The 25,695-nt window shown below is 41.1% G+C and overlaps 3 protein-coding genes across 6 annotated transcripts; 2 read left to right on the forward strand and 1 right to left on the reverse strand.

Moving 5' to 3' along the window:
- The first annotated feature begins 45 nt into the window (after window positions 1–45).
- Window positions 46–7,514, forward strand: LOC124060708. The gene is made up of 18 exons (XM_046391963.1): window positions 46–348; window positions 594–759; window positions 852–1,004; window positions 1,092–1,252; window positions 1,417–1,593; window positions 1,688–1,826; window positions 2,255–2,442; window positions 2,542–2,683; window positions 2,781–2,947; window positions 4,509–4,742; window positions 4,977–5,142; window positions 5,240–5,392; window positions 5,511–5,671; window positions 5,823–5,996; window positions 6,103–6,244; window positions 6,346–6,533; window positions 7,086–7,227; window positions 7,332–7,514. Exons 1-18 carry the CDS (start codon window positions 157–159, stop codon window positions 7,505–7,507), a joined length of 3,021 nt encoding a protein of 1,006 aa, XP_046247919.1. The 5' UTR covers window positions 46–156; the 3' UTR covers window positions 7,508–7,514.
- Window positions 7,515–8,191: 677 nt separating this feature from the next.
- Window positions 8,192–19,695, reverse strand: hook1 (hook microtubule-tethering protein 1). Its single transcript, XM_046390568.1, has 22 exons — window positions 19,560–19,695; window positions 17,949–18,034; window positions 17,683–17,755; window positions 16,966–17,016; window positions 16,494–16,626; window positions 16,150–16,217; window positions 15,834–15,896; window positions 14,964–15,047; window positions 13,184–13,347; window positions 12,962–13,102; window positions 12,274–12,475; window positions 12,021–12,131; window positions 11,809–11,896; window positions 11,646–11,712; window positions 11,413–11,553; window positions 11,172–11,259; window positions 10,898–10,929; window positions 10,721–10,803; window positions 10,461–10,561; window positions 10,227–10,328; window positions 10,034–10,102; window positions 8,192–9,940 (listed from the first exon to the last, which is right to left on the reverse strand). Exons 1-22 carry the CDS (start codon window positions 19,602–19,604, stop codon window positions 9,779–9,781), a joined length of 2,154 nt encoding a protein of 717 aa, XP_046246524.1. The 5' UTR covers window positions 19,605–19,695; the 3' UTR covers window positions 8,192–9,778.
- On the forward strand, window positions 19,009–25,684 carry si:dkey-183n20.15 (RING-HC_RNF170 domain-containing protein). Of its 4 annotated transcripts, none has more exons than XM_046390580.1 (7): window positions 19,009–19,040; window positions 21,942–22,045; window positions 22,414–22,516; window positions 22,994–23,099; window positions 24,185–24,258; window positions 24,353–24,463; window positions 24,891–25,684. In XM_046390580.1, the coding sequence occupies exons 2-7, from the start codon at window positions 22,017–22,019 to the stop codon at window positions 25,233–25,235; spliced, it is 768 nt and encodes a 255-aa protein (XP_046246536.1). In that variant the 5' UTR covers window positions 19,009–19,040; window positions 21,942–22,016; the 3' UTR covers window positions 25,236–25,684. The 4 variants fall into 4 exon arrangements, with proteins under 4 accessions (XP_046246536.1, XP_046246535.1, XP_046246534.1 ...); XM_046390579.1 differs by lacking the exon at window positions 19,009–19,040 and adding an exon at window positions 19,131–19,483; XM_046390578.1 differs by lacking the exon at window positions 19,009–19,040 and adding an exon at window positions 19,619–19,699.
- Window positions 25,685–25,695: the final 11 nt, after the last annotated feature.

Below are 25,695 nucleotides of genomic sequence, written 5' to 3' on the forward strand. Positions count from 1 at the left end.
GCTGTGTCTGCAGCTCGTTACATAAAAGTACGGTCACAAGCACCTTTGCCCAGACAAAGTGTTGTCACTGAATGTTTGGATCAGGGTTGAGTCAATGAAACCCTTAGGTGCTCCAAGTTCAGACCTTCCTCCTGCTGCTGGTTTAACTCTCTAACAATGTGGCTTTATAATTTTTTACTTGGTTTTGACCTCAAGGAGCTATTTCTGTTTATTTTTATTTTTATTCTGATTGCTGACTTCATCAAAAACAGGAATCCGTCAAACTATCCTCCAGGACCATTTTCTCTCCCCCTTGTGGGGAATTTCTTCAGTGTGGACATTAAACATCCACACCTTTATTTTACCAAGGTAAAGTTCACAGGGCTTGAATCAAAGATTAAATGTGATTATCATTTCTAAAGACATTTATCAATTCATTTGAGATTTATTAAAATGGTTTGGTCAAATTGTAAATACAAATGGATTTTATAATTGGTACTCCATTTATTTCTCATTTGTGAATTAGTAAATTTTATTTTTGACCTATTCACAAAGTTCATATGCTGCAATAATGAGTTGTGGCTTGTCACTGTGCATTGGAATATTGTCCTCAGCTGGCTGATGTCTATGGGGATGTGTTCAGCGTCCGCCTTGGCCGTGAAAAAGTGGTATTTGTATCTGGGTACAAGATGGTGAAGGAAGCCATTGTGACACAAGGCGAGAACTTTGTAGATCGTCCATACAGTGCGACCTCTGACAGATTTTACTCAGGAACCTCAGGTGTACAAATCTCTCTGTCTTTTGTTTCATACTGTGCAGAAGGTAGCTCTACTTAATCATTAACCCTATTATCCATGCATGCTTGTGTCTAGATGGTCTGTTCATGAGTAATGGTAAAATATGGAAGCGGCAGCGACGGTTTGCCTTGTCCACCTTACGTAACTTTGGCCTGGGCAAAGGCATCATTGAGCAGAGTATCTGTGAGGAGATCCGGCACCTGCAAGAGGAGATACAGAAGGAGAAAGGTGGCACACAATGAGTACAAAATAAACTGAAAATGACCCACATAAGTTCTTCAGTAATGTCTAAATTGGAGGACTGTTTTCCTCCAGGTGAACCATTTAACCCAGCAGGCCTGTTCAACAATGCCGTGTCTAACATCATTTGCCAGCTAGTGATGGGGAAACGGTTTGACTACAGCAACCACAAATTCCAGATTATGCTGAAGTGTTTGTCTGAAATTCTATACTTGGAGGGATCAATATGGGGTCAGGTAAGTTAGTAATATCCATTTAGTTCAGTCATTCAGTGACAGCATTACCTGGATTGGAGTCAATCTTCTGTAACCAATTGAGAGGACAATGTTTGTGCTCATAATTAAAGATGAAAGAGGATGTAAATAAAAGTGTCTCTTATCTACTGTAATCTTTTGAGCAGCTCTATGAGTCATTCCCAAGAGTGATGAAATACTTGCCAGGTGCTCACAACAAAATGTTCGAAAACTTTGAAACTGTTCAAGACTTCATCAAGGAGGAGGTCAAGAGTCATAGGCAGGACCTGGACTACAACTGTCCCCGGGACTATATTGATGCTTTCATCATTGAAATGGAGAATGTATGTGAACAATTGCATTGTGTACATTGCACTGTGTTGCACTTCCTGTCAATAACCTGCCATTCACAGCCGAACTCTCTGCATTTCTGAGTAGCACAAAGAGTCTGATCTGGGCTTCACTGAGACCAATCTGGCTCTGTGCTCTCTGGATCTGTTCCTGGCTGGAACGGAGACAACCTCCACCACTTTACTGTGGGCTTTGGTTTTCCTCATCAAAAACCCTGAGATCCAGGGTAGGTGGCATGTCAGGTCCTGAGCTAACTTCGAAACATCAGTAACATCTGTGGGGTTGTACTTAAACAACACATAGAGCTGCTTAGAGCTAACCATAAATACCTGTAAAAAATTTCATGGCAGCTGATCCAATAGTTGTTCAGATATTTCAGGCTTGGTCAAAGTGGCGAAGAACACATATCTATAAGACTGATGTCTGGAAGGAAGTGAGTAAATCTTTCAGATGAATGTTTTTCTCTGTAGCAATTTTCAGTCCAGAAACATAAAACTAATAGCAGGGGAAAAAGGTTTGATGCAGAAACCTGATCCCTCTAATCAAATTTATTTGCAAGTAAGTCTTGGAGCAAATGATTAATTGAAACTCCACATTTTCCCAAGTCCGTCTTAAAACAATATTCACATTCCTTCAATTTTCTTGTATGTCTAGACAAAGTCCAGGCAGAAATAGACAAAGTGATCGGACAGACCCGCCAGCCCTCTATGGCTGACAGACCCAATCTGCCCTACACTGATGCTGTCATCCACGAGATCCAGAGGATGGGGAACATCGTTCCTCTCAATGGGCTCAGAATGGCCGCCAAGGACACAACACTGGGCGGTTACTTGATACCCAAGGTGCATTTAGTACAAAAGATTATCTCTTGAAATGTTTTTTAAAGAAAAAGTGTTGTTATACAGCAATGGTTAGTGTTAACATGCAGATCTTGTTTTTAGGGTACATCCTTGATGCCCATCCTGACCTCTGTGCTATTTGACAAGACTCAGTGGAAGACTCCAGACAGCTTCAACCCGGGACACTTCCTAGATGCTGAGGGAAAGTTTGTGAAGAAAGAAGCTCTCCTGCCTTTTTCTGCAGGTAAACATTTCACCTTAGTCTTAAGAATAGTCTGAATCAGAATATTGATCTTATCCTGAGCTTTTAAACCTGAGATATATGTTTGTGGGCTCTTCAGGGAAACGTGTGTGTCTCGGAGAAGGCCTCGCCAAGATGGAGCTCTTCCTGTTTTTGGTCGGTTTACTACAAAAGTTCTCTTTCTCTGTTCCTGATGGAGTAGAGCTGAGTACAGAAGGAATTACTGGAACTACACGTGTACCCCACCCCTATAGGGTTCACGCCAAGGCTCGCTGAGTGATGCAGCATCTAAACAGACCATTTTACAACCATAAATGTGTAACAAACAAAGGCTTAACAAAATGCTTGAGGCAAGAAACATGGAATTAGTTTTCAATGTGTCAATGTGTGTTTTCATCAAAAATATTCTTGATTTTCACAAACATGCATTTACTATGTTTATGACCAAGCTATATTGTTTAAATTTTCTTTACAGTAATGATCAGTTATGCCATGTACAAGCCAATAGGTTGTAATGAACTAAAATCCTTAAAATAATAAATAAATAACTCTTTTGTCAATGGTTAATAGATAATTTATTGATCTAAGACACTTTTTGCGGACTTTTGCACCATCTACTTGTAGTATCAGTAGACAGCAATGAATACTGTGCAACTTTGGCGTTCTTAACTTCTCAGTAAAAGCCACATAGCACGAACTTCCATCAGGATATCTAATAAAATGTTAAAAGGGTACCCAACCTATTTAGCTTTCTTCTCTTATAATACTGTTGGACTTGTGATGGACCAGTTTAAATTAAAGACTTGATGCAGCAGAACAAGAGATATTGTCTTTTTTATTCGACTCATTCTCCTTCCTTGTCAACTGGATGCTTATATTATCCCTTATGTAACTCCACTGCCAACACTTTGCTCAGAGCTTCAGATGAGTTAGAAAGAAGTGAGTTTGAGCTTGAGGCAACATTAGCCGCCACTAGCATAACTTAATCCACCTGGTTTCTTTTCATTTTCAAACTTCATATGCAGTGACAACACTTTGAGCCACAAAAGGTTTTATATGCACTAATACTCCCTAAGACCTGTAAACAGATTGATAAGGGGAGTTCCCCTCTAACACATGAGCCTACCTATTAACATTGTGCTGTCTGTGGCTTGTAAATAGCTCTTCTTGTAGTTATATTATTATATCTAATGTAACAAGGTATGACAGACCTATATGACAGCAGATGTTTTAACTCTTCATAACAGGGAATACCAAGGTGTTGTAAAAACAGCTGTATCCCATTAGGTGAGCTTGTTCCAGACTCCTGCAGACTGTCATGGCTTCCTGGGACACTTTATCAAAATTAGTTTCACCTGTGCTTTTCCTGATACAAGTCAAAATGTCTTCTGAGAAAAATATCTGTTAAAAGAAAATCACAAATTAATATCACATCCCCAATGCCAGAAAGTCTGCGAGGACAGAAATGTCTACAAAGTCTGAAAAATCCGACTTTTTGTGCAAACCTACATATTTGGTGATCTGTTTTTGCTGGAGAAAGGTGAAAAAAGTTGGACAGAAATGTGAACAGATGCAGTCTGACGTCACTGAGAACAGTTTAACCTAAAGCAGCTTCTGGTGATTATGGATGAAAAATTTTTGGTCAGTGCTCTTTTAAAAGTCCAAGTTGTTTTGGTGTGTAAGTTTCAGTCGTTTTTAGCTAATCCTCACTCTGCATTGGGTTAATGGAGGGCTGTCCCCACTCTCACACATACATCACTAAACTGACCTAAGCTGTGAGTCAGCAGACTATCAGCCCACCTCTAACTTGAAATTGATGATGGAGCAGCTGATGTCTTATCAGTCCCTCGCTCTCCTCCTCAGCTTCACAATGTGGCTGTGTGATTTGTTTCCGTGGCTTGATCTAAAGGGACTACTGCTTTTTGTTTCTGCCGTTCTCCTTGTGGTGTATTTTCTGAACAAAAAGGATCCACCTAACTTTCCGCCAGGACCACCAGCTCTCCCCATTTTGGGAAATGTCTTCAGCATTGAATCTAAACAACCTCACATTTACCTAACCAAGGTAAGATGATACAATCATATTTTCATGTTTTCAGAGTCTGAAAATTCAATGATATTCAATTATAACTCCACTATTTTATTATGCAAAAGAAAAAGGTCATTAACACGTTTATGGTAGAAAACTATGCTGAAAATCTGCCCCAGCGTCACAGAAAATGATTGTTCTGAAATAGGCATCTTATCAGAGTCACATGCCAGACAATAGGCCACTTATTTTCTGCTCCTGCATCCACAGCTTGCTGATGTTTATGGGAATGTGTTCTGCATTCGTCTGGGAAGACACAAAACAGTGTTTGTGTCTGGGTGGAAGATGGTCAAGGAAGCCATAGTGACTCAGGCCGACAACTTTGTGGACCGGCCTTACAGCCCAATGGTGACCCGGATTTATTCAGGGAACTCAGGTGAATCACACAAGTAATACACTATATCAGTGTAAAGCCATCAACCTACCTCACGACGCCTGCCTGAGTATTGTTGTGTGGTTTCTCTCTGTCTCAGCTGGTCTTTTCTTCAGTAATGGGCACATGTGGAGGAGACAGCGACGTTTTGCCATGGCGGCGTTACGTACCTTTGGTCTGGCTGAGAGTAGCATGGAGCAGAGGGTCTGTGAAGAGAGTCAACATCTGCAGGAGGCGATGGAGAAGGAGAAAGGTTGGTGAAAGCAACAAAACAGAAAAAAAGATCAAAATGTGAAGGGATAACAACCAAATCATAACAACAATAATAGTACACACAGTGCACTGTGACTGAAGACATTTATTCTGTTCAGGCCAGCCATTTGACCCTGTGCCCCTTTTAAACAATGCTGTGGCCAACATTATCTGCCAAATAGTATTTGGGAGACGGTTTGACTACAGCGACCACAACTTTCAGAGCATGCTGAACAATCTTACTGAGATGGCCTATCTGGAAGGCTCCATATGGGCTCTGGTAAGCTTCTCAAACACAACAAACAGCCTCACAGGGCTAATATCCATTGAAAACAGTTGTTTAACTGAGTCAGGAGAAAATATTTTTCTATCAACAGAAAGTTTTCTGCTAGAAAACATTGTTCACTAAAAAGATTCTTTATACCAAACAGCTATATGATGCGTTCCCAGCACTGATGAAGCACCTGCCGGGGCCTCACAATGACATCTTCACCAACTCCAAATCTTTGGAGGCATCTATCAGGGTAGAGATAGAGAGACACAAGTTGGATTTGGACCCAAGTAACCCACGAGATTACATTGACAGCTTCCTGATAGAGAAGAGGGTATGATGCTCATAATAAGACAATTATTATATACTGTATGAGAGCGTGAAAAATGAACCCTTTTGTGAAGTGACTGTATGTTCGCCCCCCCTGTTCTGCCTGACAGCACAACAGAGACAGTCAGCTGGGTTTTGATGATGGAAACCTGGTTCTGTGTTGTTTGGATCTGTTCCTAGCTGGGAGTGAAACCACTTCAAAGACCCTGCAGTGGGGCCTCATCTACCTCATCAAGAATCCTCATGTCCAGGGTGGGTGTTCAGATAAGAGCCCCAGAGCAGAAGCACAGGAAATAGATTAGAAGTTGGAGGAAAAATCTTGTGAATTAAAAATCTTTTATTTCACATCTTAGAAAAAGTCCATGCAGAAATAGACAAAGTGATCGCACAGACCCGCCAGCCCTCTATGGCTGACAGACCCAACCTGCCCTACACTGATGCTGTCATCCACGAGATCCAGAGGATGGGGAACATTGTTCCTCTCAATGGGCTCAGAATGGCCGCCAAGGACACAACACTGGGCGGTTACTTGATACCCAAGGTGCATCTACCTTTAGCACACACAGCAACTCAACACCTATGTCACCTTGTGTGTTCATTAGAAAAGAAGTACTTAATTTTGTGCAGTTTATAATGTGTGAAGTATTATATAGTATTATGGGCAAAGTCAGTTAATGATCACAGCCACATTTTTTCCCCTGCACAACTATTCTTGTATTCCCTATTTTAATTATTTGTTTGTGCTGCTTTACAGTATACTGACATCAACAAATAGTTAACAGGTAACAATTAAAAACTGACAATTACTCCCAAATCACATACATGTGGTTTTTGGCAGTCCCCCTGGCAGCCTGTTTGGTTTATTGCAAAATGTCTTGACCTGATGGTCAGATGCCTAATTATTATGAAATGGAGGCACTTAACCCCTAAATTCAAAGATCATATCAAGGAGGTACTGAACCACTATCAAACTGGAGAAAATAAGAAAGCTTAAAACTCTACTTTTAGATAAAAGTTACATAATAAAAAAAAAAAAAAGAAAAATGTCAGCAATGTGTTGAGATGGATTTCTCACCACTTCTTGTGTATGCAGGGGACCTCTGTGATGCCCAACCTGACTTCTGTGCTGTTTGACAAGAATCAATGGGAAACTCCACACACCTTTAACCCTGAGCACTTCCTGGATGCTGAAGGAAAATTTATGAGGAGGGAGGCATTTCTACCTTTCTCTGCAGGTAAATGACATTTTAACTAATACTTTAAGATACAGAAAACATGCACCTGCAGCTGAATAATGAGAGTTCACAGTAAAATATTTTCATTGCCTCAATTTTTCCAGGAAAGCGTGCATGCCTGGGTGAGGGCCTGGCTAGAATGGAGCTGTTCCTGTTTTTTGTCAGCCTGTTTCAGAAATTTCATTTCTCCACTCTGGATGGAGTTGAGTTGAGTACAGAAGGAATCACTGGAGCCACACGCACACCATACCCCTTCAAGATCTATGCCAAAGCCCGCTGAACCCTGCAACCTGTCCTCTACCTCAGACTATTAGCTATAGTAGAGTTTTAAAAAATATTAAAGACGTGGTAACGCCTTCTGCAGAGACCACATCAATAACATATTATGAGTGCATTCATAATGCTTTTTTAACTGCATTCATAAGCACACAATGCTTTCTGATGCACTATGTCAACAGTCAAAACATTTTACATGTGACCCATAATAAATCATAATCTCAAATATTTTACGGATGCTTTTGACAAGTTATAAACTGGAGATTGACTTATGGGCCTTATAATACATTATGGATACCTATACTCTTTTATAAACACCTCAACAATCAACTGTAGAGTTAATAGCATGAGTCCTTACACGTAGCACTCAAGCTGTAACAGTCCTGACACTGTTGTGTGACCAGCAAGCAGAAACAGCCTGTTGTATAGGATATATATGATTTCAGGTTGACTATTGCCACTATAAATTTTTTTTTATTTAGATTTTATCTTCCCTTTTGTCTGTTAAGTCACCTACAGTATGTATGCTTGAATCTATTCTCATGGAGTCGATTTGTAAACCACTGCTTTCTTGTCATATGTGAAGGTGCTGATGACATGGGATCACCTCTAAATAAACTCCTGTGTGTCAAATTATTTGTGTACAGTCATTTTTGTAGCTAAACTGAGAGACGGAGGTAACACACTTGTAGAAAAAGAATTTATTTATTTATTCACAAGAAAACCAGAATTTAAAATGTTTACCTCCTTAAATCCCTAAAAATTCCTAATGCCTTCATCACTTCTCTTCATGTATACACAAAGATTATAACACTACACACTTAGTCTGTGCTGTGCTACGTTTGATCGCACTTCTTGTTTTCATATAAATGACACAGCTATTAAATCAGCAAACCACAAGAATCATCCACTGCAAAGAAAAATAAAAGCGCTTTGACATACATCTACCAATCACAGATGGCAAAACCATAACAAATTGCCTCTTGAGTGTTTCTGCAAACATAAAAAGTAGTTAGTCAAGCCATTTCCTGTTGTGAAACTAGTGCAGTTTAACTTAAGACTCCATAAGGCTGTACAGCTAACAACCCATAATATTAAAGCAAACGGCTGCTTTTCTACAGCTCTTCACTCTGAACTCCCACCGACACTAAAGCAGTCTGAAATGAGTCTGCAATTAAATACAATATTGACAACAGTAATTTAAATTCTCAAGTTACAATTTGCAGATACTGTAAAAAAGCTTAACCTGGTTCTGCCGTTTGGGTCAGAAGCTGGTGTTAAAATCATGTTTACGTTACGGCTGTAAACTTAATAGATTGTAGACTTGATTACTCACTATTACATAAGTTTCAAGATCTTCAGTAAATAGAAAGTCCTGCCAGTTCCCATTTAGAACATGCTGCCAGTCACGAAGTCAAATCACACTTACAGAGTATAGAAAATACATGATAAATACACTAGTCCTGGATCATTTATGTATGATTTGTTGGTGCAGCACCTCAGAGATTGATTTTACTTAATATCATTTAGAGGATTTTCACAGCTTGACATACATATGGGCTTGTTCCGGTTTAGTTAAAAAAAAAACCCAAACAAAACATTGTAAATGACTGACGCTCCATACTTAAAAGCAGTTGGTGGCCAGCACCAAATATAGCAATCATTTTCTTAAAGAGATTAGTACCCCTCTTAACTGCATAGTGTACAGTTTTTCATATCAACAATCACCTGAAGTTACATTTAGTTGGTGTCAGCATTCTAGTAAGCCTTTCTAAAATCACATTCATATATAGAACAAACTACAATTCTTAATAAAATAATTATGCATTCATTCACGTTTCACTCAGTCCTGATTAGGTACATAGCATAACAGAATATCAGAAAGTGAAGGCTGAAATGATTATAGTAAGTATTCAGCAGAGTATGCAGTTGGTAAAGCAAACAGGGTGAATGAGAAATATGCTCTAGGTCTAAGGTTGGGGCAGGGTGCACCACTTTAGCTGGTGAGATGTGCGAGGTGTGGGCTCATGTTCTATGCAAAGCTGAGCCTGTAGCCAGTGTATTACCTGACCGTATGCTATAACCTCAGGTGGGTGACGTAGAGGGGTGTGATTGATAAAGAAGTATTCGCTGATCCCAGTCAGCTCATTCATGATCCCTCCCCGCAAAGCACTGAGATCAGATGTGTTTAAGGTCACTTGAGTGCTCACTGACTGGAGGGAGTGAGGAAGGGTATTTCTGAATAAAGGTGAGACATTTGGCTCTATGACAAGGTCTAGGTCTTGGAGGTAGTGGCAGGTACGCTGACGGAAAGCGCTCTGCGCGGGGCGTTCGAGACTTGCCGCTGCTGGGACAAGAAGGACTTGGCAGGTGACACCATGGAGGAGGTGCAGCCACCAAGACGTGATTCAATCGCCAACTTTTGAAAGTTCAGACTCTGAGGACAAAGAAAGACAGATTGACAGTGCACATAGGGCAACAGGATGTCATAAAAGGTAGGCTGAAAAATCACATAATAATTTCACTTTACCTTGTTATACCAGGCTGTAACAATCAGCTTCTCCTCATACTCTCTCAGTCTGGCCTGCTCACATTGACGCTACAGAGGAACATTGACCCAACACGAGTTAGGTTTGAAAACCAGTTCTTTAAAAATAAAATAAAAATGCATGTTCATATCAGAAACACTCAAAGACTGTGAATGAGTTAAAAGGCAGAATTACCTCGAGGTTGAGGATTTGCTTGTCCCGATCTGCTAACTGGTTCCTCAAAGCCTGGATCTCAGCAGTGGCTGGATTTAGCTTAGGATCCAGTGCTCGGATAACCTACAGGAGCAAAGAAAAGAAAGAACAGTTCTGAATACAAGTCAGGTCAGATCACTTGACTAAACCGCCTGTTTTATAAAGCAGAATAGAATAACAAAAATAAAAATGAGAAATTATCATTTTCTCACTCACATTGCGAGCTTTCTCCAGGTACATTTTGTACCTCTCTTCCATGGCCCTCATGTCATCATCCTTTTTCTTCAGAGCGGCCATCAGCTCATCCAGCTTCAAGGCTTCGAAGCAAGGCAGAAATGAGGTTTCACTTCAGTCAGATTGTGCTGTTTGTAATGATGCAGTGTTTGATGCAGTATTGTGCTGTTACATTTTCCACTCCTGGTTATGAAGTGGCACAGTATTGGTAAAAGCAAATTAACTGAAAACATGAAACTTACAAGTCTGAGTGTTATCTGGCTGAAGGTCCTCCAGCAGCTCTTTCTTCTTCATGATTTCATCCTGGGCCTCGTTCAGCTGAACCCTGAGGACACAAATGCTCATTCTTCACCTTTCTCTACCGGAAAACATTTACATTGATTTTACATCACACAACCTGACCCGCAATTCACACTTACATGTGCGCATCAAGTTTCCGCTTCAGGTTTGACTGAGAAAAAATAAAGATGAAATTTTAAAGTTTCTACAAATGTAGTGCAAAAGGTCGCAATTGCAAAACAAACAATTTTTTTAAAAAAATGTTCTAAATCTGCTTAACATTTTGACTGAAAGCAAAACTTATGTGATTTCCTAGTGTAATGCCACGTTGGCACAAAGTCTGAACAACCTAATAAGATTAACTGTGTGGAACATTTTCTCTGCATTTGGTGGCAGTGCTTCTGGCACACTCACATCATCAGGTTTGGTCGCCTGACTCTGCAGAGCCTTCTGGAGGTCCTCGATCTGCTGCTGCAGCTCACTGATCCGCTCTCGACTCAGTCTGCAGATTGATCACGATGAAGAGGGTAGAGAAAAATGCATTCAAAAAAGAAATTTAATACAATAGAGCAGGTCAGTCGATGACTAGGGAAAGAAAGAAGCCTCATCATACTGATCTGTAGCTGACTTACAAAAAGAGATGAGCTCTGTTAACCTGTTCTCAGTGTCCAGTTCGCTGCGTGTCTTGTGTGCTTCCTCCAGCTGGGCCTGCAGTGCAGCGATTTTCTCCCTTTCACTTTCCTCCTGCTGTACTCTCAGCATCTTGTTCTCATGCTGCAGCCTCATGAACTTTTCTCTGAACAGTCACACATACAAAGTCAGCGTTCACACACACAAACCACAGAGAAAGTAAATGAAGGCCACACAGTCAGATGCAGTGCTTATCACCTGTACTCAATGGGCATCAGTTCAGCTGCCAGGTTATCATGGCTGGGGCTGCCAGAGGGAAGCATCCCTACATGAAAAAAAAAGCATATGTGCACTTCAGAATAATGAAATGACAAGTGGCTAAGCAGGGTTATTACTGTCAGATGACTATCCAGTGTGGTACCTGCTTGGGAAAGCTGGTGCTGTTGGGCCTGCGTGCATCTCAGCTCCTCGTTTATCTCCTTCAGAGAGTCTCTCTCCATGATGATCCTCTAGTAGAGGGTTAGAGATTATAAACATTCTGAAAGTTAGTGAGGGATGTTCACCACAGTAAAAAGTAAAAAGAAAAAAAAAACCCAAAAACATCCATCTGACACATCGCAAAAGCTGCCACACCTCTTTCTCCTTCATCACAGTCTCATGCTTTTCTTCTAACTTCTTCATCTCAAAGGCCAAGTTGTCTGCTCGCCTTGTCTCCTCAGTCAACTTCCTGTGTAGCTCCTGGACCTGATTGACAAGTAAACAAACGAAACAATGTGGCAATAACAAACGTTTTCTAATGAAATGTCATTAAATAGAATTACATGAGATTTATTTTAGGGTGGAGCTTTCCTTTCAAATTTCCAAACATGCTTCACATATCAGTCACCTGTCTCTTGTATGTTTCCAGCTGTGCACGGGCAGCGTTGGCCTTGCGCAGCTCTTCCTCCAAGCTAACAGTGTTGTGCATGTAGGTCATGTTATTCTCCTCCAGCAGCTTCATCTGCCTCTTCAGGTCGCCCAGATTCTCCAGTTTACGTTTGTATGTTTCCACTGACGCCTCCAGCATCACCACCCGATCTGAGCAGTTCCTAAAGTTTGAGAGTATAACAGGACAGAAGTTTCAGTGAACAGCTGTGACGCTGAACTGCGTCAGGAGGAAGGAGTTTCTAACCTTTGGGTTCTGCACTTGCACAGGTGAAAATCTACTGCATAACTGTTGAACAAGTGATTAACTTGTTGTTATTCATAATTATTTTACCTCATGTTGGAATGTTATATTTTGTGTTGATGTTGTTTTCCTGCCTTACTTTGTTTGTACTCATGGAAGAAGTCAAACAAAGCAAGTACAGAGCCATCTGACATCAGCTAATTTTACTGATTAGCAAAAGGGGCTGGCCTTCCCTCTCCACCTTACTGGCCCTGTGTGTTTGTATGTACGCTGATTCTTGAACAAAGAAACTTTCTATACAGTATACCACTTGGTTTATTTTTGGTCTCTGCACTCTAAATAAAAGAAAAAACTTCACCAGACCCGATCAGCCTGTTGCTGTGAGTCTCCCCACGTGGACACAAACCTCAAAACATCCAGTTCATCTTTGAGAGCTCGAGATTCTTCTGCCAGGCTGGTGAGCTCGTCATTGCGGTGCTGAACCTCAATCAGCTGCTTCTCCAATTCTTCACAGTGGATCCGGTAGTCATCCTTAGCGGCCTCCAGCCTAAAAGATGCAAATATGCATGATGGTTAAGACCTATACAAGCATAGTGGGGATGCTGCAGCACATTTTAAAGAGATGCACCTGAAGTTCTCCTCCTGCAGTGCCTCTAACTGTTGCTGCAACAGGCTGTGTTTTCTCCCTGAGGGTGTGCTTGGGTCGTCGAACGTGTCCAGCTGACTAGCTCGGTCTGTTAGGACGTCATTCTCAGCCAACAAGCTGTTCCGTTCCTCTTGAAGAAGAGCCACCTGTCCGGGTACAATAAGGTTTAGACCCACTCTTGCAAGTGTTTCAGTTATCTGTGAAGGTGGACGACATATACAAATCCAAATAACACACACATACCAATGAGCCACAACATTAAAACCGCTGACAGGTGAATTGAGTAACATTAATTATCTGTTTACAATTCAATGTTCTGTGGTGAAACCTTGCAGTGTTCTGGCAATCAAGTGGATGTTCTTTGACACACACCACTATACACTGTAGACCAGATGCACCCCCTCCCCCTGTGTGGGGCCTCCAAGTTGGAGGCATGATTGCCAGAACCAAAGGTTTCCCTGCACAACACTGCATTGTAAACAGCTGATTAATGTTATTCACTTCACCAGTCAGTGGTTTTGATGTTCTGGCTGGTCAGTGTGTATGCTGTCATGTCAGCAAAAAGAATGTGTGATGTTACGTCTCTCTTTGGTCGATTATTTCATGCAAAGCAGCAAAGTCACATCTGAGCATCAAGGCACTCCCTTTACATTACAGATAACTCTCTTCCTGTCCCAACTGTTAAAGCAAACAGTGCAGTTAATCCATGCTGGAAGCAGGACACACACAAAGTGCACTTCAAGCAAACATGTTACACGGTTAGTTAGCTTTACTTCCCACTCATCTTTTCCACCATGTGTACTTTTTACCACCAGACACTAGACTGCTAGTCTGTGATTAACTTGTTGTAAAGGTCCTGCATACAACCATGTGTACAAACTAGATAAAAACGACCTGAAATATGGCAAATTTATTACAAATGTTCCACAGTCATAACATGGACATATATATAATAAGTAAATAATAATAACCTCTGGAACAAATTTCCTTGCTTTCATGTTTAGTTTGGTTGGAATCATAAAAATAAACATGAGAATTTTCTAATTTTCTGTTCACAAGATCATCAAGGTCATCATCATCATCACAAGACTTCAAGTGAAAGCCCATGAAAAATTACTTTACTTACTCTATTGTCTTTTCCTATGAAATATACTGTAAGTCTTACATACACGACAACGCCATGTTATTTTGACCAGAAGGAGGCCACAAAACGGTTATTATAACAGGCAGATGCTCCCAGTGACTGGAATAATACAAACAGCATCCTGATTGAGCCATCTGTTAGCCGAGTTAGAGTAAACATTTGAGCAGCTGGTTTAGATGGGTTTAGTTTCGCCGAACGGTCAGCCATGTTGGACTTACCTCGCTGCGGCGAGAGATGAGCAAGAGACTGGTGACAGAACAAATCAAATCTGTCGAGAATCCAGTTGAACAGGTTATCAGTGATTTTGTGCTAAACTTAGCCTGGGCAGGGCTCAGGAGTGCAGTGGCAGAGCACAGGCTGGTTACCACAGTGGACCCAACAGAGCCCAGACTGTGAGCCCGCAGTCTTTCTGCCACAGCAACTCTAGACAATAGACCCAAGCGTTACAGCGACTGACACAGCTCCTGTTTATACTGCACCACAGGCGTGTGTGCGTGTAGACATGGAGATCTGAATTTCAGCTTAATGGACAGAGACCAGACAGCTGTAAATGAATCATAATAATGTATGTTTTTCTGTAGAAATACTCTTATGTATGTGCATAGGCTCTGTCATCACCTGTATGTCCAGCTCTTGACAGCGTTGGGCTAACGTTTCTTTCTCTGTCAGAAGTTCAGAGAGGTCCTCTAGGGCTTTTTTCAGCTGGACATATGAGAGAACATCATTTAAAAACACATATTGCACGTTCACATAACCTTTAATCTGGTTCTACCGCCAAATTCTGAACAGAAGGCCTGTTCTTTAACAGTCACCTCCTCTTCACGGATGGCCATTTTCAATTTTTACCCAATGTTAGGCTTGCTACACTGAACTCAGTTTACTCAGTGAGTAAACATTTGAGCTCTAGGATTCTCTATACAGCCATCATGTGACTCCACAAACAGATCCCCAAGAATAAACGCCTCAGTGACGAGCTACTCCAGGTCGGAGTGACTCCTCTGAAATGGTGACTGGTCACTTATGTAATTTGTACAGTACATTAAAGCTGAAAAGATGACATAATACAGTCACGGTTTTGATTATCATTTTGCAAGAAACTGCTAACTGGGTTTTCTCCATTTTGTATCATAACAAATCAAACGTTGTTAGACTTTTTGGCTGCTTTTCAGACAAAACAACATATCTTTCAATATGATGATTTATAAAGCAAATGCGAAACAGAAAACACTAACAGCAAACGAGAATAATCATTACATTAGTGTTAAAATGCTATGCACACTTGATGGATTTTGTTCCACTGAGTGTTTCACAATGTAACCACAATAAATTGTGAATTATTTTAACACAAAGTGAACATTACGACTGTATCTGAAAAATCACCTTGTTATTGTTGTTGTTAGAATTTCAAAGCAAGAAGTACCGACTTTGTTAAAATAAAAAGTTCTCCCTGTTGGGATAGAAGTACTTTCTCTGTAGTATAATACTGACCTGCTGTTCCAAGTCTCCCGACAGTTCTGCTCCAAACGGGGCCATAGTCTCTTTACTCATGAGCTGAGGAGAAAAAAACATCAATGGATAACACAGACACATAATAATTGCTGAAAAAGCCTCAACCTATTTTCCCCCAATAGAAACATACCCTCTAACCTCCCTCATCAACTGCTGCTGCCGCTGAAATGACTCTGAGACACTTTGAGAGAAGCTAAGTTACACAAAAAGGCACAAAACTAAACCAGGCTTTTCTGGATATTTTTAATATGTCTAATCTGTGTGAGGGAGACACTCGCTATTAGGATGGACTGACCTCCTGGATGGCTGTCATGACAACATGCTGCACAGACTCCTCCAAGGTCATGATGATCTGAATGTATTCTGGTAAGAGAAATGAAAGAAATCCATCGACACGAATCAACTGAATCGTTCATTATTTTTCAGCATTTGTGTCCCACTTTCAAATGTAACACTGTGGGCCAGTGCACTCTGCTTTTGTCAGTCGCCTGACAGGGCAATAATTTAACATTGTTCAGCTTAACCTAACTGGATTTTGATGAAACAACTGACTTTCTATCAACTCTGTGCAGAACATGTACTGCAGACAGAGTATCTTCTTGTGTCTAATATGTGGGTGTAACATAGCACCAGCCATACCTTGTTTACGCTCACATTTAACAGCACAGCCCAATATGAGCTGCAGTAGCCTTCCCAGCTCCACAGGGTCTGAATGCTCTGCAGCCCGGGCCAGATCTGGCAAGGGGAAGCCTGAGATTTCCTGTGCTAAGACCTGATGGCGCAGATACAAAGATATGAAGAGTGAAACTGCACTGATTTTGAAAGCTCAACCTGTTAATATCCGTGTTGGTAAAGTTTTGCTACAGCTAAGAGGATTGATGAATACAATATTTCAAGCATGTGTTGATCTAGCAAAACGTATATAAAATTCCTCAGCTTCAGTACTTTGTGGTATTGTGTACCAGGCTCCTGGGGCTTTGCATCGTGTAACCGTGGACACTACAAATCCCACAAGAATCAAATGAACCCGAAGGGTCCAATCCTCAGCAGGTACATTCACTCACAACTGTGCAAACACAAGGATAGTAGTGTGTAAGTGGCTATAGCCTACCTCATTATAATAATCAACCACCATCTGAAGGATCTTCTTCAGGTTGTTCATCTATGAACACACAAGTTTATTAAATGTTGTGAACTTAGTTTATAGTATTATGTAGTATAGTGAGGACCAAGAGACCTAACTAAGAGAGATTCTCTTCACACATGGTGTTCATGAAATAAAAAATGTCACATATGTACAAGTGACTATAAGCCTTTTTCACAGCAGACATATGGACCTGTCATAATATAAAAAGGCAATATCATCAATACACATCATCAAGTGTCATATGCAGCAGCAGGACCCTTAAACTGATGCAGTTAAATAGATTTTTAACCACCATTAAACGTATTATTTACACCTGTGCTTTCCCTGCTGTGACATGTCAAACAGGCTTCTGTGACAAAAGTTTACTGGGGAGGAAAAAACAACAGGAAAACAGTCACAGACAAACAGAGGGAAAGAGAATGGTATCCATTTTCTTTTTTTAGAAAACACCTGGCATATCTGGACAAACATACATGTACACATTTCACGAGAGAAGAACCCAGAGAAGGGTCAGGGTGCAGGCTAAGGCAGGAGCAGCTTCACAGGGGCAGGTAGGAGGTCACCGTGAAGGACAGGTTGGCAGGGTTGAAGCAAACAGAGGACGTGGGGGTTCAGTAAAAATACAAGAAGAAAAGTCAGAGAGGACGGATAGGGAACAAGGAAGACAGCACCGCTCCATACCTTTAGTCTCCAGTTATCCTCAACATCTGTTTTGATACGAGCAAGCCATCCATCAGTGAACCAAGTCGGGTCTCTACAGCACACACAGAGAGGAACAACAAGTAATCTTCACAAGATTTGATTAAATTTGTGCAATTCAAGGTCAAACTGTTCTATTTAATATTAAATATATAACAAAAATCTCTTGGATGATGATACACCATTCAATTGATTTTTGTGTTTAAGTGTAAAAAGTAGCCATTAAACTCAGCAGTGCTCTCTCTCACATTTGATGCAGTGCTTGTGATATTGCCGCTCCAGTGGTCAGCTCCCCCACTGTTCTGCAGGGTGCAGGAGTGTTGAAGGTCTGCAGCTGAGAGGCAGAAAGCACAGCATCATAATCACCAAAGAGAGAGAAGGGGAATAAAATGCGCATTAGGGAGGTGGTGACATGCAGACACACACACACACACTGCATTAACCAAGCTGTTACTAAAGAGCTTCTCCACAACACTGCAGATGTGCTTTGATGTTGCACCTTCATCCACGTTGCTATGAGAGAAGACAAAAACAAGGGGAGAGGACAGAGACACACTGATAGACGGACAGTAGGGTAACAGGTCGGACTGCAGATAGTAGTGACAAAGACACCACAACAGCCACAGCTAGGTTTTCCTGCTCGATTTAAGAGAGGATGTGAATAATTCAAGAAGCAGCAATGGTATACCGTGAATTCTCCTGAGCCAACATCCTTCTCCTCCCCACAAGAGCTGTCCAACTGTGTCCTGTGCACAACCTACTGTTTATAGTGATTACCAAACCTACCGAACAGCTACTGGTTTGAAGGTAATTCCACTTCGTACCACTTTTTGCTTCTACACTAGTACATTCATATACCAGTGGCTTAAATTGGTCTGACATTTACCGGCTGCAACAATGATGCACTGCTTTACATGAATGCAGCACTATCATCATATATTATTCTGAAATGTGCCATTTTGCAGTATGTAAGTAGTAGTAGTAGTAGTAGTAGTAACAAGTATGTCTGGATGCTGACATTTATGACTTTTACTCATGTAAGTTTGTAAATGCAGGACCTTTCTTTGTAACGGAATATTTTTACACTGTCATATTACTACTTTTAAATACTACTTCCACCACTGTTCACTTTAAATTTGCACTTTTCTTTCACTGCGGTTTTTTGGGGGCAAGAAACTTCACGCAGCATCTCACTTAGTGATGCTGTTGTCAGATGAACCTGACTGACAAGAGATGTGGCTAGCAATGTCACTAATCACACATAGCCAGCAAAACGTATATTCACACCCATGAAGAAGAACAGGTGCAACAACGCTAGCTAGCTAGCTGTTATGTCTCAGGTAAATGAATGAACTTAACCGTTGCTAATTAGTTAACTAACGTTACATTTAATCAGTTACATAATGGTAACAACAGCTCCAAAGAGCGACATTCCGCAAATATCTCCTAGTTAACGGGATTAACGCGCTAAATATGGCGAGGATAGCTCAAACTGAAGGAGGCTGTAGCACTCATGTTAATTTTGAATTATTTTAGCCTGCAGTACCCGCCATAGACTGTCTAACAGACGGCCAGCTCGGTGCTCCTCATCTCGCTACATGTCGTACCCGCACGACTGACTGTGAAATGACTGACAGCTGCAACTGAAGCTAATCTCCGTAAATACGATGTAGCCTACAAACAGTCGCTGGCGACCGTCTGCTCTCGTTCATATTTTTTCGTCATTTTCTCTGCGCTGACAAACTGTTTTCGCTGACACCCCCACCCCACCACCTACAAACAGGTACGCCAAAACGCTTCCATGGTTTCCTTTTACGATGCGACACATTCAAATAACATTAAGCTGGCTGAAAACTCACCCATATAATGAGGCTGTCTGTCAGTGCCGTTTTATCCTCGTCCATTTGCTCCTTTTCAGCCCAAAACTAAATATTTTCCACCTGTCAGCAAGGCTCTTCCGCTCTTTTCCTCTGCATTTGACCTCACCTGCTGCCAAGAGGTAAATCTCTAACAATAAATACGTAGTGTAAAAACCCTTGATTGCCGTTCCGCCTTAAAAATAGCGTAAGATGTACGCGAATGGCGCAGTTTCTTTTGACGGTTACTGCTCGGGTTGAGGTGAAGGGTACAAGCCGAATCCAATCAGCGTGGAGATCTCCGAAGATTGATGGATGTTAAATCCCCGTGTAGCCAATCTGCGATCTACATACGCCCCCTTTATCTGGAGACAATCAAAACATTTCAAAACATCAAAATCTTTCTCATTATTGATATCCCTCGTTGAAAAAAATCAATACAACCGCCTTTAAGTAACTAATAATTTATGTAAAAGGCTATTTTGGTATGTTATAATACTCAACTCATCTGTGAATGCTGTACGAACAACTAAAGACTTACGAGTGGACAGTGATGTTGTCATGCCACAATCAGTTAATAAAGTTAGCATATTGTACTGTATGAAAACATCATGGATTATAAGAGCTTTACATATATGGTAGCCTCGGACAGTCTGAGAGTTCAGTCATTGGTTAATCAGTATTCCTGACTACAATGTCACCATGAAAAAAAAACTGAAAAAGGGTTATTAAAAAGTATAAGGGGATGGACACAAAAAATGTTTTATATTTTTAATGATTTGACATTACTTTGCAGAAAACTGTTAGTGTGACATTAGCCAAATTATACTGACCATGCTTCCAAGGGGGTGAATACTTGTTATGGGCACTTTAAATTGAGTTTTGTAAAGAATAAGAATTATTTCAGGATGTTTTTCTTTGTTTTGCCTCATCTTGTCTGCCAACAGCACAGGTGGTTGCTCAACCTTAGTTTGTTTCATATTTGATTATGTGACCTACTGCAAAAGGCTTTGTAATCTCACCATTAGTGAACCGCTGTATGGCCACTTTTTCACGTATTACGTGGAGCTGTAAATCAACTACAAATAAAATTTTTGACAACTTTTTTCAGACTTTTAATGAGAAATAAAAATTCTTTTTCTGCAGCCAACCTGCTCTCAGTGCACGGTGGTAAATCATTTCTCGTAAATACAATAAACCTCCTCACGTTATCTTTTTATATAGCTCACGTGTTTGAGTGCTTGGAATTCAGAGGCTACAGCATATTGCTAATAGTGACCGCTTATCAAAGATAACGGCTGTCATACGTGTCATCTGATTTGAGAGCAACAGCATAGAAAATTACAAACAGAAATCAGATCTGTCACATGAATATGCACCTTTATTACATATTTTATTTAAGTTAGGTTGAACTTAAGACAGGGCATTCTTACATCAGGCAACTACGTGATCTCTGAGCATAGTGAAATCAGTGTGTGTGACCTGAGATTGGACTTTACTCCTGTGGCCTGCAGGAGCGTCCTCTATCCTGTGTTTAACTGTCAGTGGGTGAGAAACTTCTATTTTATCTCCCGATCTCTGCCGCTCGGAGACCCTGACCCTCACTGACTGATGGCTGCTATTTTTAGATGACCTGAACCTTCTTTTTAGTTCCTACTCTTCAGCTCCTATCTGAGATGAAGGGCCAGTGTAAATATTTGCCAGGATATTTCTGCAGTGGCTGCCATGAAGATCTATGTGCAGATTACTACATCTTTACTCACTGCCAGATACACAGGCTGTGGGTAGAAATGTAAAAGAGAGAGGTGCATTTGTCCAATACTTTAACTTATATATTTTTTAAAAGAATGGTATACTATGAGAATGATAGTTGAGAAATCCTTTAATTCAGGCCAGCATTTTGTTGTTTTGTTCATTATCTTCAGCTGAGGTGCAGCTTCACAACTCATAGTGTTACTGTCAGTGACGCTCACATGCATTTCGCAACCAAGACTCAATGGTAAAAGTGGAATTATGTGAAGCAGGACTGTCGGCAGAGTAAACTTTGGGTGAATGATTGGCTAGGGCAGATCCAGCCTACTTAAACATAGCGTGGGAGGGATCTTTTCTGTCTTTGATCTGGTGAAAAATCATGTGACCTAAATAGGCCAGACTTTAAAAATATAATGATCTGAATACTTTTACTCCAAAAGTGGATTGCAGCTTGTTTCCATGTTTCAAAACATGTTTTCTTTCTGTCTTTCTTTTTGAGTAGCAGAACTGTGTAAAAACCGCTGCTCCATTGATCTGACTGCACTTCTTTTCCATTTAAGGAGACTGAGACATCAGCTGATACTGGAGGGTGTAGTTGATCATTAACACACAGCTCCGATTTATTTTGAACAGTGATGCTGTCAGGCAGCACTTAACTTCCTCCTAGGAGTTAGTGACTACCTGTCAACTGCTGTTTCTAGCTCAGTTATGCACCCCTACCACAGCTCCCAGTCCAGGTGAGTCTCATTTTATTATGTTTGGCAGTATTGATAGGTTCCAAGTAGGTTTCTGTGCTTTAACAGTACTGAGAAACGATAATCTAGGTTTGAAGTTTAGAGAGAAATTCCAGCCAAGATGATCACTGTAATCACTACAAATGTAATTTGAAAATAAAACCCTGCTTTTATTTTACTATTTGCATTATTTCTTAGTGTTAACTACCCATCTGGAAGTCCTTGTGGATGCAGCTAATCTGTCTGACGGTTGTCGTCAGAGCATCAACATCTGTCATCCACAAACACAAAAGACAAATCACCAGTTTTGTGTCAGTATCTTGTCACTAGCAGATATGCTGTACTTATGGCCATGTTGTGTAACATTGCAGGCCGGACCGTCTTCCCTCTGATGGTCACGGTCACCTTGGGTCATCCAGATCTCCGGCGTACACACCTGTGCATTCAGCATCAATGTATACAAGCTGCCACAAGGTGAGATTTTCATTCACTGTCAGTGCAGACCTGAATCTGAAGTTGTGATATTGTCTTCAGTCCTGACTTGTTGATATTTCCTAAATCTTATTTCCTAAATTTTCAACAGACACTGAGCACAGGACAAGTACAAAGGCAGTAAACAATATCTTTACTGTAGGGCACTCAGGTGTGGTGATGATTATTATTGCTTTTATTAGGGTCACGGTGTGGTGGAGAGAGTGGCTGCCAAACAAATGATAATAATCTCACTGTTTATATGTATAATCCAAGACCTAATCAAAAGTCCCTGAACATGTTGTGTATCTGTTATAATGTATGTTATGAGGGTTCATTAAGCTTTTGTTTGAATTTGTGAATGCTGTTTCTCTGCTTCATATTTTCTTCTTCCTCCTTCTTTTCCCCCAGTTTTCTTTCTTGCTGTTTTTCACTTCCCACCTCTTAAAGGTTGTCTCTCTTGTCTTCTCATCTTTTCAGGAACCTACACAATCATGTGCTTCCATGAGTCGAGACTGGCATTGTCCTGTCTGCCTTCAGACGGCGAGCTTCCCAGTCCAGACCAACTGTGGACATTTGTTCTGTGGTAGGAGAGACAACGGACACACACTCAGACACACAAACTGATCCTTCATCTGACTTCATTGGCACATTTCTGTCCATCATACACGAGACTGGATTAATTTCATTCACTGTCATTCATTAATTCAGAAGGTTCATATTCGCAGAGGCACCTTTATATCATCACGTTATATTGAGCTGGAAAAACTTGATGGTCCAGTCTTGCTGTTCAGCTACCATCTAGCAAAGTATTAGATGGCTAAACATGTAACAAACACGTAACCCTACTCTTGACTGTGGCATTACCCACGAAGGTTTTTATTAGCCTTGAATCATTTGACTCAAGGTCACCACTTCGGCTGCAGACTTTGTAGTGTCACATGATAGTATGACTCAAAGTTGTGCTTCTTTCAAAGAAGTTGGACAACTGCACGTCACACCCAAATAGTAAGCACGTTTACAGGCATGGAGGAAACAGGAAATATTTTTTGGATTAAATAAAAAGAGAAAGAAATGTATTTTACTGCCGCTTGCTGCTCAGTCACACAAACAAAGTGCTCAAAATAATAGATTTTTCTGAGATGAAGCAATCATTATTGAAAAATGTCAGAAAAATAACATTTTACAGTTGTGAGAGTCAGAACATGCCTCAAGACTGCTCCAGCAATTAGGATCATAAAAACTAAAGGACAAAGGAGGAGAGCTCAGTGAGTGAAGAAGACCATTACACATTAGTGTGTTCACCAAGTTACAGAAGTGTTAACAAGAGAAGACGCCTCTTATTTTCCCTCCAGTTAAACAGAATGACACCAAAGCGAACATAATTATGGCACAGATGAGCACCTGTTAAACCTTGCTATCATCTGACCCAGGTCAGAAAGAGATCTCTGTTCCAGCACACGCCAGCTTTCACCTTTGCCTTAACTATGGATGCTGTGCTGACACACTTACCTGAGTTTCACCCTCCGCCACTGACAACATTTCTGTCATGATTAACAGGGACAAAATACGTCATCATGTGCTTGTCATGCGTCTTTGGGTTTCGTCATAGCAGAGATGTTGTTGAATGTTTGACGAAAATGTCTTGATTTATGTGTTTTGATTCTGCAGCTCCCTGTCTGATCGCCTACTGGAGACATGGGCCCTGGTTGGATGCCATCAGCTGCCCTCTCTGCAGAGAGAAGGTACAGTGTGCATGACCTGATGAAAGCACCGTCTAAACAGTCGGTTCAGAAGGAGTGTGAACATAGAAATAAAAAAATGTTTCTGATCTTCCAGGTCAGTGTGCTGTGTAATCTATTTAACGAGAGCCGATCAGACCTTCAGTCTAAGGAAGTTCTCGGGGAAATCACAGACTACAACAAACGTTACTCCGGAGCCCCTCGGAGGGTCAGTATACTCCATCTGAACCGTCAAACGGCACACCACACACATTCTTTAACTGAAGGTCGTCTCTTGTTAGAAACTGTCCCATCTGCGGTAGTTTTCTCTGTTCTCCATTCTTTTCCTGTGTCTGGTTGTGTGAAAATATCAGGTGGTGCAAGTTTCCCGTAACACCTTTAATGTAACATCAGATTAGCTTGTGGGAAAGATGAGAATTCCTCCACTGTTCCCTCTGATAATAGGTTTAGTAATGGGAATACCACTTATGCAACCTCGAGGGTTTATTGTCCTACAGACACTGTCACACAGTGGAGGTGTCTGGTTAACACGTGTCGCACTGACACACCCAGTTGCCATACCTTGAGCTTTTCTTTTCCTTTGAAATAAAATGAATCTCTGATCTGTCTTCTCTTCTGCACACTGACCCTTCCAGGTTACAGACTACCTGTGTGATGCGCCCCTTCTCCTGCAGCTAATGGTGCGAGGCCTGGGTAACATGGGAGGACTCGTGTGGCTGTTTTTCTTCAGGGTGGCCTTGTGCTGTGTGGGGACCATGGTGTCCATCTCTTCCCCTCCTCTAGAGCCCACCTCCTCATCAGAAAATCCCTTGGAAACAGACCCCTCCCTCTGTGGACTGCTGGGGCTCCTGGATGACCTGGTGGTGGTCATCCTGCTCCTTATCTGTGTTATCAACATCAATCAGCAAATGGCGCCGGAGAGAGGAGGACATCCTCCAAATGCTTCAACCTCACGAGGCGTAATGGGGAGTTCGTTATAGACAGAGTGTCAGCACGAGTCTGACATGGACTTTCATTGGATTTCTTCCTTCTGGGGTAACTCGTTGGATCAGCTTATGCAAGAATATTGACAACAGCACAGTACGCAGCAGTGGAGATGTTAGCTGGCTTTTGAGCTTTTCAGACTGTGGACTTAGTCTCCAGGCCTGTTTGTCAAGTGTTTACAAAGCTTGAGTGATAGCTAGAATACAGTGTCTTGCAGGGTGTGCTGGTTCAGCTGTGGTCACAAATCCATATTCTTTACATAATTTCATCTTTATATTTTGATTAGAAGTATTTTTTTAGCATCTTAGTCATCATAGAAATGGCCACAGCATCATTTTTACTCACAAAGTTCACAAAATGCTGCCATGTCAGTACTGTAATATTGACATCTATGTAAATAGTTATTAATGTATGTTGAAGTTATGTTTTTGTGTGTAAAATAAATCATATTTATTG

This window comes from Scatophagus argus, chromosome 6 (assembly GCF_020382885.2).
Source record: "Scatophagus argus isolate fScaArg1 chromosome 6, fScaArg1.pri, whole genome shotgun sequence".
NCBI classification, from domain to species: domain Eukaryota; kingdom Metazoa; phylum Chordata; class Actinopteri; family Scatophagidae; genus Scatophagus; species Scatophagus argus.

Coding starts and splice junctions, on each gene's coding strand:
- LOC124060708 (XM_046391963.1), top strand. CDS start 157: ATGTGGCTTTATAATTTTTTACTTGGTTTTGACCTCAAGGAGCTATTT. Junction 1,253..1,416: donor AGGGATCAATATGGGGTCAG/GTAAGTTAGTAA, acceptor TCTTTTGAGCAG/CTCTATGAGTCATTCCCAAG. Junction 7,228..7,331: donor ATTTCTACCTTTCTCTGCAG/GTAAATGACATT, acceptor CAATTTTTCCAG/GAAAGCGTGCATGCCTGGGT.
- hook1 (XM_046390568.1), bottom strand. CDS start 19,604: ATGGACGAGGATAAAACGGCACTGACAGACAGCCTCATTATATGG. Junction 18,035..19,559: donor CAGACAGCCTCATTATATGG/GTGAGTTTTCAG, acceptor TCTGCCTCTCAG/CTGCAGACCTTCAACACTCC. Junction 11,554..11,645: donor CTGATGCCCATTGAGTACAG/GTGATAAGCACT, acceptor GTGACTGTTCAG/AGAAAAGTTCATGAGGCTGC.
- si:dkey-183n20.15 (XM_046390580.1), top strand. CDS start 22,017: ATGCACCCCTACCACAGCTCCCAGTCCAG. Junction 24,259..24,352: donor GCCCTCTCTGCAGAGAGAAG/GTACAGTGTGCA, acceptor CTGATCTTCCAG/GTCAGTGTGCTGTGTAATCT. Junction 24,464..24,890: donor ACTCCGGAGCCCCTCGGAGG/GTCAGTATACTC, acceptor TGACCCTTCCAG/GTTACAGACTACCTGTGTGA.